At 40.7% G+C, this 13,986-nt stretch overlaps 1 protein-coding gene across 5 annotated transcripts in view; it reads left to right on the top strand.

Moving 5' to 3' along the window:
- Nucleotides 1–13,986, top strand: part of GBF1 (golgi brefeldin A resistant guanine nucleotide exchange factor 1) — a 98,633-nt gene that overhangs the window by 67,194 nt on the left and 17,453 nt on the right. For all 5 annotated transcript variants that reach the window (XM_054637211.2, XM_054637207.2, XM_054637205.2 and 2 more), the window contains 13 exons: nt 3,262–3,397; nt 4,645–4,874; nt 5,386–5,554; nt 5,731–5,942; nt 6,580–6,678; nt 7,073–7,267; nt 7,592–7,778; nt 8,262–8,402; nt 8,943–9,031; nt 11,982–12,184; nt 12,600–12,723; nt 13,020–13,145; nt 13,737–13,819. In XM_054637211.2, coding sequence (XP_054493186.2) covers nt 3,262–3,397; nt 4,645–4,874; nt 5,386–5,554; nt 5,731–5,942; nt 6,580–6,678; nt 7,073–7,267; nt 7,592–7,778; nt 8,262–8,402; nt 8,943–9,031; nt 11,982–12,184; nt 12,600–12,723; nt 13,020–13,145; nt 13,737–13,819 — 1,994 coding nt within the window. The remainder of the gene's footprint in view (nt 1–3,261; nt 3,398–4,644; nt 4,875–5,385; nt 5,555–5,730; nt 5,943–6,579; nt 6,679–7,072; nt 7,268–7,591; nt 7,779–8,261; nt 8,403–8,942; nt 9,032–11,981; nt 12,185–12,599; nt 12,724–13,019; nt 13,146–13,736; nt 13,820–13,986) is intronic.

Raw genomic sequence — 13,986 nt, 5'->3', positions numbered from 1 at the left:
TGCTGCATTTAATCAAAAAGGCAATGTTAGGTTTAAAATATCAGTGTGTTAACATACCATGAAGCTTTCTAGAGAAACTGGGAAATGTCTTGGAATTGAAGGTAAAAACAAAATTTAGAAATAGTTCCTTTAGTTAAAGGCAAACTGTACAAGTGTTTTTACATTTTTTTATACTAACATTAAAAGCAAAGAGATGTGAGATTGTTACCTTTTAATTCAAAGAATATCCAGAAGGAATGATGTTACTTTGCTGTCCTTTGATACATGTATTGTTTTAGAATTCCCAAAGTCAGTGTTTGTTTGTTAAAACAGCATTTAGCCTCCTGACACTGGTGAAATGTTTTTATTAAGCTTTTCTGTTTGCTTCTGCAAATTTTTAAAGCTGTGCAATAATTTGCTGCATTGAAGCAAAAGGAGATAGCAAAATATAAAGGAGGGAGGGCAAAATTATATTGGAAATAGTCCTATGTAGTCCTTCTAGGTAATTCTAATAAAAGGATGCCTGTTTTTGTAGAATGTGAAGATTGGATGGTATGAGATGAAAAGACCTGCTGGGTAATCTCATCTCACCCCACCCATCCCTCTATTCCCTGAAAAAAAAAAAAAAAAAAGAAAGAAAGAAAAACTAAAAAAAAAAAAAAAAAAAAAAAAACCAGAAACCACAAAAAATGAAACCCACAAAAAACTACACCAACCAAAATCCAAAAAAACACCATAACAAAAAAAACCACCTAAAAAGGTCAAATAAACTTAGCTTCGGGTCTAAATGATTTATAGTCTGATTAAATGTTTTGGAATCTTTAAAGATAAGTAAGTCTTCTTGCTTGCCTGACTACACTGTTTCCCATCCATGTGAAGCTGTTGTGACTCAGTCTCTAAAAGATGGCACAGGTTCAATGAATGATTACAGATGGGCCTGTGTCTTACGGCCCTCGAGATGCAACCTTGGAAGTTAAAACGGAACACAGGACAATCACAGAGGGTAGATTTTGTGTCTGAGGAAAAATGCTTTTTGAAAGGGCTAGTGTTGAATTGAGGTGGTATTTGGTGTTGTATGAAAGGGGAGATTAGAAACAGTAATTAAGTTGTGAGGTTGCATTGTCTGATAGAATGTTTCAAATGTTAGGTGTTTCTCAGGAGTGGTACATACCTAACCTGTATCAGTAATCTCAGCTCCGTTTTGCTGATTCAATTTTGCATCCTGCTGCAAGTAACTTTTAACCTGGCAAATAATGATAACTGGCTTTAGTAGCTAGAAGCGATGTCTGTTTTGAAATTGTGTGAAACAGACTTTTTTTGGTTTAACACATAATGCTTCCAGATTTCCTTCCTAATGAAAGTAGTTTGGTACAATGAACCACTAGTCTTCAGATGTTACTGTATAAGTTACTGAAAAATGAGAAAAAAAATACAGCTGTTTCTATAATAGCTGGTAGATAAAACTATATGGTCTAATTTGTAGCTTAAGTCTTTAATAATTGCAGCTATTGGTGGTATTTAAGGCTCAGATTTTAGAAATTGGCAAGAATCAAAAATAAGACATATTTTATATAGCCCTATGAAGCAGGAATAAATAGGAAAGGTGAGAAAGCTGGTAATTTTGATATGAAAGGTTTGTGATCCATAAGCATTGTAAAACATTTTGACATCTGCAAAATTTGATTTTAGCTGTGTGCTTGTCATATAAGTATTTGCCAGAAGCTGTGATTTAGAAGATTCTTGCTGCAATCTTTGAAAGAAATAACAAGGAGCAAAGTAATTCTGAACCTATTAATCAGCACACTCAAGGAAACTGTAGCATAGCTAAAACCTAGGGATTAGTCATCAAACAAATAAAACTTGTGGGGTGAAGAAAAGTTACACAAATGGTTTACTGCAGTGGGATATAACATTTTGACAAGCTTTGTTTAAATGGGAAGAAATACAGGCTGAGGCCATATACAGGGAGTTAGAATTCTACCTGGAAAATGGAAAGAGAAGGAAGAACAGTAGTGGAACCTAGAAGATCTATTGGCTCTTAAGAGTAGTAGTAGCTGGACGGAGTTAAGTTGCAGACAAAGGAAGAGACTAAAGAATATAGCTGTCTTCTACATAAGCTAAATCTGATGCTAGAGATATAAGAAAAAAGGAATATTTTAGCCCAGAATAAAATAACTGTCATAAATTTACAAAGAGGAATACTGAATGGGGCCTGGTAGTGAAACTTGCTGAATGGTTTCCACAACATGCAAGATACTTGTTCAGTGCTTAATTTGCACTCAGACTGAGGAGGTGACAGCATCAGAAAAGCTGCCTGCAGCTACTAAATGCAAGAGTACATACAATCCTGCACTTGGAGGAAACTTATGTCATAAGGAACTGGTTTTCATGCTGGCCAGAGCCATTGGCCATGTGAGTAAATATCATACTGTTTTTCTGGAGTTCTAGAGCATTTCTGCATGCCTGAAATAGCAGTGCTGTGCAGCAAGTGCTGCACAGTCTGCCCTGCTCCTGGTTTTGTTCTTCTTTTCCCAATCAAAGTTCTGTGTACAAACTAGAAGAAGAATCTTGGTCAACAAAGATATCAAGAGTTAAGGTTAAGTTTAGAAGAGAAGTAATGACAGAAGGCAGATGAAAGGAGAAAGGTTTTTTTCTAAATTGCTAAGGTAGCGTTTGCAGTGTAACATGCACCAGTAGCAAGTGAAGTGTTAGAAATACTTGTTAATAGTGAGCACGGAGGAATGTGAGCATGGCATTGCTACGAAGATGAAGAGTGAATTGAGGCAAGAGGTCAGTGACAGAGCTGCAGCATGCTCATGCTGCATTTCCAGCTTGATATATAGATGGTGACATTTTAGCTTCATGTCAAACTTGACTAATGCTTACTTAGATACTTTAATTGATACTCTTTGGAAGTCTAGGAGCTTTGGTAAAAGCAGAGACGTTTGAAATGTGTAGGTCTAAGAGAATTCTTTTTCCTAATTTAAAGTTGGGAGGTATTGATAGGGAATAGGGGGTGTTGTGATAATTGAACTGTTAAGTATATATTATAGCAGAGTCACTGAGTTAATTGTCCCTTGATTTAGGTGTGGAGTGTTGGCTAATGTGTGGGGAGTCAAGGGGTAGTTTGCATGATTTTGAGGGGCTGATTAATTTGTGTGATATATTTAAGTGCTACTGCCAGACTTTGCAGTTTTTGAGGTAGCCTTTGTGAGTTGGCTTGTGTAATCCATTATGCTATGTGGTTTTGCAGCACTGATATTAATGATTATTGGTTTTCAGTTGAAAATGAGAGCTGGAGGAATGAGTGAATCATCAAAATGGAAAAAGCAGAAGAGATCACCTAGACCTCCTCGACACGTAACTAAGGTCTCTCCTGGGACAGAGCCATCAGCAGGCAATGCTACTAATACTACAGGTAAGTTGAAATCTTTTTCAAGAGACCAGACAGCATCCATGCTAGAGCTTTTTTGAATCTATCTTTATTTAATTTCTCCTAATATATTATTTTGCATTAATTCTTTTCATAATAGTTCTCAATTACTGTAGCAATAAAACATATCATAGCTTTTCAGGTCCAGGAGAAAGAGTTTTCAGGAAATGGAATACATATTGATGAGAAAGGCATGGCCCTGCACGTAGCTTAACAGCATTTCTGTGCCTTCAGCATGCCTCATAGGGGTAGTTTGGACAAAACAAAATGGACACCTGGAGAAGTGGGTGAGGTTAAGGACAGCCATGTGGTGCAGAGGAGTTGAAGGATGCAGCAGATAGAAGAGACTGAGAACAGGAACACTGACAAGAGGAGAGCCAAGGGCAAGTAGTGACAGCACAAGGGGGCATAGTCCTAAGCTGCTCCAGGGGAGGCTTAGCTTGGACATTAGGAAGAATTTCTTCGTAGAAGGGGTGATTAAACATTGAAATGGATTGCCCAGGGAGGTGATGCAGTCACCTAGAGGAGTTTATGGAAAGACTGGATGTGGCACTCAGTACCATGGTTTAGCTGGCATGGTGTTGGTGGGTCATAGGTTGGACTTGATGATCTCAGAGGTCTTTTCTAACCTAATTGATTCTGTGATTCCATAAGGAATACTTAGATTCTTGGAGCACTGTCTCATATTTAGAGACAGAATTTGGTAGAAATTCTTCACTGCTCGTATTTCAGATCCATTTGAATTGTAATGCAACTTCATTTGTTTAGAAAGAATTAAAGATATCGGTCCTGCTTTAGAATCAAGTCAAAATTCTTGCTCTGAAGGAATGATTGATTCTTGATGCAAGTATTTAAAGTGGTTGCATCATTGTATTAAAGAGTAAAGTACACCTTTTAGACTTTTCAGATTCCTTCTTATGTAAATGCTCTGCACCCTTTATCTAAGTATATGTTAGCTAATTTGCTGAGTCAGTTAGACCCGAACTATTGTGTTAAATTTGGAGAACTGCTAGTATCTCCAATGTTCATCTATCTAATTCATTAATACCTAGCAAGAGACGTCCTAGTTTATCTGTGTTCTCACATTAGTGTGCTGCTGAGATTATTCGTAGTATTGTATTTGTTGAATTTATGAAGTAGCAATGAGAGAATTTGTTGTTGCTATGTTTAATGTATGAATTTGTGTTGAGGGACAGAGCAATACTAATCATTTTGCTTCTGTTTCTCATCAGCAAGCGGAGTTGCTTTCATAGATGGGCCTTCTCCCAGCTCCTCTGGGAGCTCAGAAAACGTTTCATCAGCGGTCAGCCCTGTTACAGACAGTGGATTAGAGTTGTCCTCACAGACAACATCCAAGGAAGACCTGACAGATTTGGACCAAGTTGCTTCTTTGGGACTTAATGCAGGAACACCTTCAAATGAGGCCAAAGTCACTGAAAATCAAAATCAGCCTGAACTCCAGGTACATGAATATAATTTGCAAAGAAAAGTTCCAACTACCAGCATGATCACTTCTCCCCACAACAGTAATGCTATTGAAAGGATCATAGAGCCACAGAGGACCTTTCAGAGCTGCAGAGATTTTGAATGGTAAAAATGCTAGGAAGGCTTAAACAAAAGTAGTGTGCTGAAGTTGTGTAGCATTTTAAAAAAATGAGCAAAATTTTTTACCTCAGAGGGAGTAAGAACTGATAGGTTATGGGAGTATTTTTGAGGTAAAATCCTTAGTCTCACAACCCAGAGTTATATAAAGCAGATAAGAACTTGATGTAAGTGGAAGGATAAAGAGGATTGCAGCTTAGGTAGAGGCTCTCTTTTCTCTTAAATTTTGTTTTTATGGAACTCTTCCATTAGTGACCTGTGTTGTTTTAATAGTTACAGATTACCTGCAAACAAATGAGACCTTTTTTTCACTTGTCTAGTGCTTAACTCTTCTTTTGCTTCTTTCATTCTCAAATGACATTTCAATGAAGAACGAAAGTCTGAGGGAGGAGAAGGTCCAGTCAGCTTCTGTCGAGTCTATCCCTGAGGTCCTAGAGGAGTGCACATCTGTAGCAGAACATTCTGACTCTGCCTCAGTTCACGACATGGACTATGTAAATCCCCGGGGAGTGCGTTTTACTCAGTCTTCCCAAAAAGAAGGTGAGAGGTGGGCAATGCTGCTGAAGCCCTGCTTCATTTCCACTGTTCTATTTCACTTCCTGCTAAGAGGCTGATAAGCTCCTGTTCCTTAGTGAGTCTGCAACAATTAAATTTTTAACACTTGCTAGGCACCGCAAAAAGCAAATTTAGATTGCTAATCTCTCCTTTTCCTTCAGGAGCAGCTCTGGTCCCATATGGGTTGCCATGTATCAGAGAACTGTTCCGCTTCCTCATCTCGCTCACCAACCCCCATGACCGCCACAACTCCGAGGTGATGATCCACATGGGGCTGCAGCTGCTGACTGTGGCCCTGGAGTCTGCACCCATCGCAAACTGCCAGTCCCTGCTGGGGCTTGTGAAGGAGGAGCTGTGCCGGCACCTGTTTCAAGTGAGTCTGGCTTGTGCTCGCATGGAACATGGCACTGGGGAGTCAGATAGGAATGTCCATCAGAGAGTGTATTGAAATTTAGTGTGATGAGCTTTGGCAGGTCTGCAAACAAGCTCTCTCCTGCACTGCAGTGAGAGTTCTGAATTGCACCAAATGGTTGCAAAGCCAGAGAGGTTGTCGTGCTATTTTCTTTTTCTGCAGACCAGGGCCAAGAAGGATGAGTGTGATTTGAATGAACTGTTACTGTGGGATAACACTGTGTTTTGACATAACTAGTTCTGTGATAATTATGGATGCAAGTTATCAGCTTAGTAGTAGGCAGAACTTTTGGGGGATACCAAGCTATTAATCTCAGAGGCAGGTCTTCTCCCAAGTTCCTTCACCACTAAGAGTCTCTGGACTTGACAAAAGAGCCAAGTTGTAGTAGGTAAAATGTTACCACACATAGATGAGAATTAAGTATATTCATCCTCACTAGAAAAAGGGGGACCAGGAGGTTGAACAAGGGATTATTTTTTAAAATGTTATTGATATGGGGGGCAATGTGTGAAGCTTTGCTGGTTGAAAGTGATGCCTGCGCTGCCCTAGTACTGCTACTTACAGCACATAATGACTTGCCTTTGTAATTCTTGTTCAGCTACTGAGTGTTGAACGGCTCAATCTGTATGCAGCCTCCCTCAGGGTGTGCTTTCTTCTCTTTGAGAGCATGAGAGAGCATCTGAAATTCCAGCTGGAGGTGAGTTTTTTGATATCACTGGGTGCCTCATAATAGTTTGCTGGCCTTCAGTTAAATGCATACATCTGAACAGTAAAATAGAGTCTAAGTGTCAAATTATGTTTGTATAAATGACTCAGTGTTATGGGTAGGCTGTGTAGGCCTTTTTCTGTTGGAAAATCAAATCTCTTGGAGACTGGTGTACTGTGCTGCCTGCCTTCAGACTGGTTTTTTAGAACTGTAGATCCAGTAGAACTTGAAACCTTTTTACAGCCTCCTTCAGAATGAGCCATCATTAAAGATGGAATGTTATGGGGGAAGGTGAAGCTTAAATCTCCCTCTGCAGTCCTCAAAGCTATTCACTGTCCTGCTTTTTTTTCTTTCCTTAAACTGAGCTGCCCTGTGTTTCTGCCAGATGTATATCAAGAAGCTGATGGAAATAATCGCTGTGGAAAACCCAAAGATGCCCTATGAAATGAAGGAGATGGCTTTGGACGCCATTGTTCAGCTCTGGAGGATTCCCAGCTTTGTGACTGAGCTGTACATTAACTATGACTGCGACTACTACTGTGCCAACCTGTTCGAGGAGCTCACCAAGCTGCTCTCCAAGGTGCTGAACCCGGGCAGGGGCAGGGGCAGGGAGGGGCAGCCGGTGACTCAGGGCACAACTGAACAGTGGGAGCGCTCAAAGGGTCCAGGGGCAGTGCGCTGGAGAGATGAGGAAGGGCACTGAACATTGGGGATCAAAAGAGAAAAAGAATAGTCATGATGCTTTAATAATATCGGAGCAAATAAGCTATTAAATACAAGCTAGACAGCTTAGGGTGTTCTGTTCTAGTTTTTTACCTTCCCCATGTTGTGGGGGAAAACTTACTTGCCCTGTTATGGTGAGAGAGACATGAAAGTTGACTAATACTTACATGTTATTTCCCAGAATGCCTTTCCAGTTTCTGGACAGCTGTATACTGTCCATCTGCTGTCTCTGGAAGCATTGCTGACAGTGATAGATAGCACTGAGGCACATTGCCAGGCCAAAGTGCTGAGTAACATACATCAACAAGAGAAGGAAGTTGTCAAACCCAGCCCAGAAACCATCAACAGCACCAAAGAAACAAGTAACAGTAAGAACCCTTTCTTTGATATTTTAATATTAAGCTTAGTCTTGTGCTAAACTTGGAGATCTCATTTTGGTTGCTGACATAGTAAACTCCTTAAATACATGTTTTCAGTCTTCCTGTCACACATTTTATAACTACACACCGATGTTAATAACCTTGCTATTTGTAAAATTTGCAGATATTAAAATTTGTCTTTCACAAAACTTTATATAAAGGCCATGTCAAGACTGGCAATCACACCAGGATGAGGGCATGGATTGGAATTCATGTACACAAAATACTGAGGATACTGCAAAGTCATGGTTACTAGAAGGTTCCTTCCTTTGAATAAGCACATGTTCAATTCAGAGTGATCAGCTCATTATTTCTTTGTTGATAGCTTTTTTCCTTGGCTTATGGGTTTGTTTCTATGTGGATGTTTGATTTGGGATTTTTTTGTGGGTTTTGTTTGTTTGCTTGCTTATTTGTTTGTTTTAACTTCTACAGATATTGAGAGGGTATTCAGTGAGGGAAAATCTTCTAGTGCAGTCTCAGAGGCAGCTGGGGCATGTCCTCCCACCAGTGGGTGCCTTATGGCTGACCAGATGAAGGAGAGCTGCATGGAGCTGGAAGGAGGAAGTGAAGCAGGTAATAGCCTTGGCAGTACCCTGGGGGTCTGTATCCTAGAATGGTCCTGACATTTGCTGACAGGTCCTGCTATAGTGTGGACCATTGTAGCTATTGTGCTCAGACTTGGAAGGAGGTATATGGTGAATGTATGTTTATTGTATTTGTGCTGTTTATGCCAGCCAGGTGTTGCATGTATTCTGGGAGGTGTTAGATCTGATGGGTCACTTTGGGTCAAAAGGGTGTGAATTCATAGCAGTGCTCAGAGTTTTGAAGGAAGATAGGGGCTCTCCAGGGAATCAGTAATGTAGTTAGCCAAAATAGCTAGAAAATTAAATCTCGTGGCTGTGTGAAATTGTCTGGGGCAAGAAGCTACTATGCAATTATGCTGAAGAAAATGTGGGTGGGAAGAATGTAGTAATTAAATTGAAGTGTGACTGCCATTTGCAGGACAGCATATTGCAGCAAAGGCTCCATGACTGAAAGTTATTATGGGACACTCTCATGCCTGGGTGCTACTCTGGGGATAGATTTGACTGTATTGATGCTTTGTCATTCTAGCTGAGAAGAGTATCCCCAGGAAACCTACTCGATTTTCTTGTATCCTTCCAAGTCCTCAGGAACTTATGCAGATTAAGAACAAAAAGAAGGTATGGTTTGAAATAGACTACAGGTGGATCTATGAGTGTTCTGATTTCCCATCCCATGTGAACTTTGCATGACTGGTCATACCTCAGAAATGTTGAGTTCTGCTGATCAGAATTAAAGAGTCAGCCACTGAAAATCCGGCTACACTGTAGAGACAGCAATGATTATTACCTGTTCTGGTTTAGTTGTGCTGAAGGTTGCAGGAGTTGTTGAGAAATTTTGTGGCACAGTTTGTAAGCTAGGTCCATCTGATTTCTGGGTGGGAAAGTCTCTGGATATAGTTTTTATTATATGGAGATAATCAGGTACTTTGATCAAAAAGGGCAGCTTCACTACTCTTATCAAAGATGTAAACTGGGAGCGTGCCAAGAGGCCTGTAGTAGAAATTAACTGGTCTGCTGTTCTGATTTGGTAATTCCTATGTTTGCTTTGTCAAAAGGATGACCAAAAAGATTGTTTTGATTGTGGTAAAGCCATTTTTTGTTTTCATAGTCTGTTTCCTTGAAACTCGTTAGTCCAAGTTATAGTCTGAACTTTATACAACTCTTCCATTCCCTTAGTGGGTCCAGTCTAGGCCTAGTGTTGATAAAGGTACTCCATGCTAATGGCTTTGTATTTATCTGCTGTCCTGTGTCAAATACCTGGTACTGGCCTGCTCTTTCACCTCCAGAGACACTGGATGAATATATCTTAAGTCCCCAGGGGTTACATGGGGCTGTTCAGGTTTTTTTGTGGTGCATTTCTTGAGGTTTTTTTTCATTCATATATGTTCTTGAATATTTTGTTCTCTTTGCACAACATATGCATGAGGTAGGTTCATTTCAGGTGTGAGAGTTTACTAAATTTCAATATGAAAATAGCGCATGTTCTGGATGAAATCTGAGTGGCCATACTAGTTGTGGGTAAGGAGATGATATAGTAGAAAAGAAATTAATGTCTTTGAAGTATTCACTGGTGATAAAAGAGAGAGGGTTTTTTATTTGTATCTGACTAAAAGGCTTCTGGCTTCTCTCTCCAGCATAGGTGGTTTTATTTTAGATTTTTATAAGGGATTGGTGGTCATATTTGTTTACTTAATCAGAAATAGAAGAAAATACAATACATCCCTTTCTTCTGCTGTCATACTAATCTGTGCTTTGTGATCCACTCTGGCAGTATCTGGATCTGAGTGTAATTTAAAGCATTGGTTTCTCTCTAGCAAGTTTACTGCAGTACTTGGAAATCTTTTTCTTTACCTGCAGCACAATGCTGCAGTGGGGTAATGGTAACTGGTTTCCCCAGCCACAGGGACAGTGGAGGGAAGTGATTATCAGCGCAGTATTCAAAGGACGCACTGAATTTTGCCTTAAATCTTGCTTTCATAGCAACTTTGCTTGATGGACTCTGTGAAAGTCCATTGTTGAGAAAGGAGCTGGCATAGTGCTTCCTCTGTTCTAACTGAAAACCTTTGGTAATACTCTGGCTTTGCTCTGCTGGAAAACAAGTTTAGAAGAAATCAAGAGTAGGGGGCAGGAAGATGTTCATAAATCTCCAAGTTTGCCTAGGGAAAATTGCTCTCTGACTGTAAATCTCCTAGTGGTTTCATACACAGGGCATACACAGGGCACACATACACAGGGCATACCAAACACTCAGCTTTAGTTATATTGATGCTGACCTTGCACCAGCATGTTCTACCTCCTTTAACCTCTGAAGTACTAAACATTACCACAGTTGGAAGAAAAAAGCTAAATAAAAGCAGAAATTAAATTGTGCATCAAACAGAAAGCTTTCTTTGATGTTTCCAAAGGTGATGACCAGAAGCTCAGAAGTACAAGTGTGACATGATTGTAAATGCACTGCAAATTGCCAGCAGTCAATTCTCCTTTCAAGTGGTTTTAAGAAGTCTGTGGACTCAACCAGTCCATAGAATAACCCTGGTCTTGGGTTTCAGGATTTACAGCTGAAGAGAAATGCTGCCAGTGTTATACAGTCCCTTCAGGCCTGTTAGACCAGGACAGTGCATGGTTATTCTTTCATTATGGCCTCACTGGGTCTTTGTGCATTCCATGCTATTTCAGAGTCTGTGTTTCATTGCAGTTTTGAGGATGTTCACACAGGCAGGGGAAGCAGAGACCAGAGGGTTGGTGGCTTCTGAGATACTGAGAAACCCAGGGGAGGTAGTAATCATGATGGTCACGAATTTAGTTCACTAGGTCATTGCTAGCAGTCTGATCATGATAGGAGCTAACAGGGAACTGACATTTATTCTGGTTCCTTAGTAAAGTTCATACCATTGTTTGTGCTTTTGGTTTTTCTGAACAGCACCAAGAACATTCAGTTAACCCTTTCTTAGTTGTTTTATTACATTGTGACTATGGTACACTCTAGTTTCCTAGGAGGGCAGATTAGGTGACTTTCTTTCAGAACCAAATATGTATCTGCTCTTCCCACCCTACAAATAACCTTGTCAGGTTGGAATACCAGATGTTCCTGGGACCATCTCTGCCACATGTTGAATAAGTGCTGAGGATTCTTGCTGCCTGACTCCTAGTGGTGAGATGGTTATGAGAACCTGGAGCCAAAGGGACAGGAGAGGACAATAGAGCAGTGCTGCTGTTGTAACTGGGTAGGGCTGATCTTGCCACGTGTCTGGGGTTTATCTGCTGCTGTGTTTACAAATGAGAGCAGGTGAGGCATTTGAAGCAGCAGAGCTTATTGCTTGGTTAGACGTTAAAGGTTTTCAGAGATGGCAGCTCATGCTTACTCTGTCCAGTACTATTTGATGGTAAAACCTTGTGATGAATGCAGGTTTTCTGTCCTTCATTAGCCTTTTTCCTGGATTACACAGTACAGTAAACTTGATCGTGCTAAGGCTGATTTTTCTTCTGTTTTGTTTTTGGTTCAAATGCCAAAAACGATCTAAAATAAGAAATGCACTTCAAGCTGTAATTATCAGAATGTCTCCTGCAGCTCCTGATAACCGGCACAGAGCAGTTTAACCAAAAACCAAAGAAAGGGATCCAGTTTCTGCAGGAGAAAAACCTTCTTGCCACCCCCATTGACAACAATGAAGTGGCCAGGTGGTTACGGGAAAATCCTCGCCTGGACAAGAAGATGATTGGGGAATTTGTGAGTGACCGTAAGAACATAGACTTGCTGGAAAGCTTTGTGGGGTGAGTGTGCTTCTGAATCTCTTCAGTCAGGAAACAGTGAAAGTTAACAGTTTAATAATAAAAAAAGCAGTAGAATAGTAGTTCCTGGAGGCATTGGACTTCTATCACTTGCTTCTCTCTGTACTGCCATGCCTTAATTCTGTGTGTCTCTTGCATATGTTAACACCTTAAATATGTATGATATTCAAGTGCCTTTCAGCTGGGCCAGTTTCCATGAAGACTGGAGAGACAATTGCATAATCACTTGTAAGATTGTTGACTCTCCTTTATTGTTTTTGGCTGTTCATGGTATATTTCTTTTCTTCTCTCCTCACCCTCCTCTCTACTGTCTAAGCAAACAAGATTGTAGTTATTAAGTTTATCTTACCTTTCCTATCCTTTTTCAGCTTCTCATTGCATTTCATTGTTTTTGCAGGACTTTCAGCTTCCAAGGTTTAAGGCTGGATGAAGCTTTACGACTTTATCTAGAGGCCTTTAGATTACCAGGAGAGGCACCTGTAATTCAGAGACTGTTAGAAGCCTTCACAGAACATTGGAGGGTGTGTACTTGGTGGCAGAAGGAACACAGTTTTGAGCTTTCTTGTCCATCTGCTTGCCATGGTGGACATGTCAGATCAAATGGCCTATATAACTGCTCTGCAAGCAGCAGCTGTTGTTTCGTAGGAGCTGGCAGGGGTAAATAGATTCCTGGGCTGCTTTTTAGAAGCTGGAGCCAGAACCTGGGATTTTTGTTTGTCCCAGAGATGATTCAGTACTGTGGTTAGGAAAATGGCTGTTTTAGTCACTGCTATCACTGTTCCTGTAGGATTCATTTGTGCATATATTTACCTTTCAGAAATCAAACGGGTCTCCGTTTGCTAATAGTGATGCCTGCTTTGCCCTGGCCTATGCAGTTATTATGCTGAACACTGATCAGCACAACCACAACGTCCGCAAGCAGAATGTCCCAATGACTCTGGAGGTGGGTGTTGCCAGTGCAGGCATCTGTCTTCTCTGGTTTTGAAAACAGTGTAGTGCCTCTTTTTATCTCAGTGGCATTGTCTCTTTTCTTTGGCCTCCTTCACTCACGTACACAGTAAGCTGGAGTGCAGCACTACAGCTGAGTAAAATATAAGAGAGCAGCTGTAGGCAAGAGAGAGCCTGAAGAAATAGGAGCTTCCCAGAAAACCTAGCAAATTCTTCAAGAGGCTTGTGTTTCTGTGAGCAATCTGCATCCTCAGACATAGTAACATAGAAAATATTGTTCTACTGCTGTGGGCTTCTACGGAGCTCAAGTCATGTGAGCACCAGTGAAGTGGTACAGGCCTGCCATTCTGATGCCCAGCCTCAGCTAAGCATGTGTTGTGTCTCTGCTCTTTCCTTGTGAGCATAGACAGGAGATGCTGCACACTACTCCCACTAAGAATAGCAATTGACCTTTGAATTTTGAGTCTGCATGTTGAAGAATGCAGGAAAATCTCCTGGCCCCGTGAAAAACAAGTGGAGTACTGATCCTAGCCAAACAGTTAAAGTTGAAGATACCAGGAATTAATACTGGTGTAACTTTTTTCAGGAGTTTCGGAAGAACCTGAAAGGTGTGAATGGGGGCAAAGACTTTGAACAGGACATCCTGGAAGACATGTATCATGCCATCAAGTAAGACTCAACCTGCCCATCTCCATGTATTCAGAGAGCAAAGCAGAGTTGTTGGGTCAGTGAGATACCTGGAGAGTATGGAGAGAGACTCACCAGTCATGTGCCTGTTTGGCTCAGACCAAATTCCAGCTCTTTGTGGGGTTGTGGTAAACAAGCTTGTCACAGCA

Source organism: Agelaius phoeniceus, chromosome 9 (assembly GCF_051311805.1).
Source record: "Agelaius phoeniceus isolate bAgePho1 chromosome 9, bAgePho1.hap1, whole genome shotgun sequence".
In the NCBI taxonomy this organism is placed as follows: domain Eukaryota; kingdom Metazoa; phylum Chordata; class Aves; order Passeriformes; family Icteridae; genus Agelaius; species Agelaius phoeniceus.
Note: the sequence above shows the minus strand (reverse complement) of the source record. Positions and strands in the feature narration are given on the sequence as shown.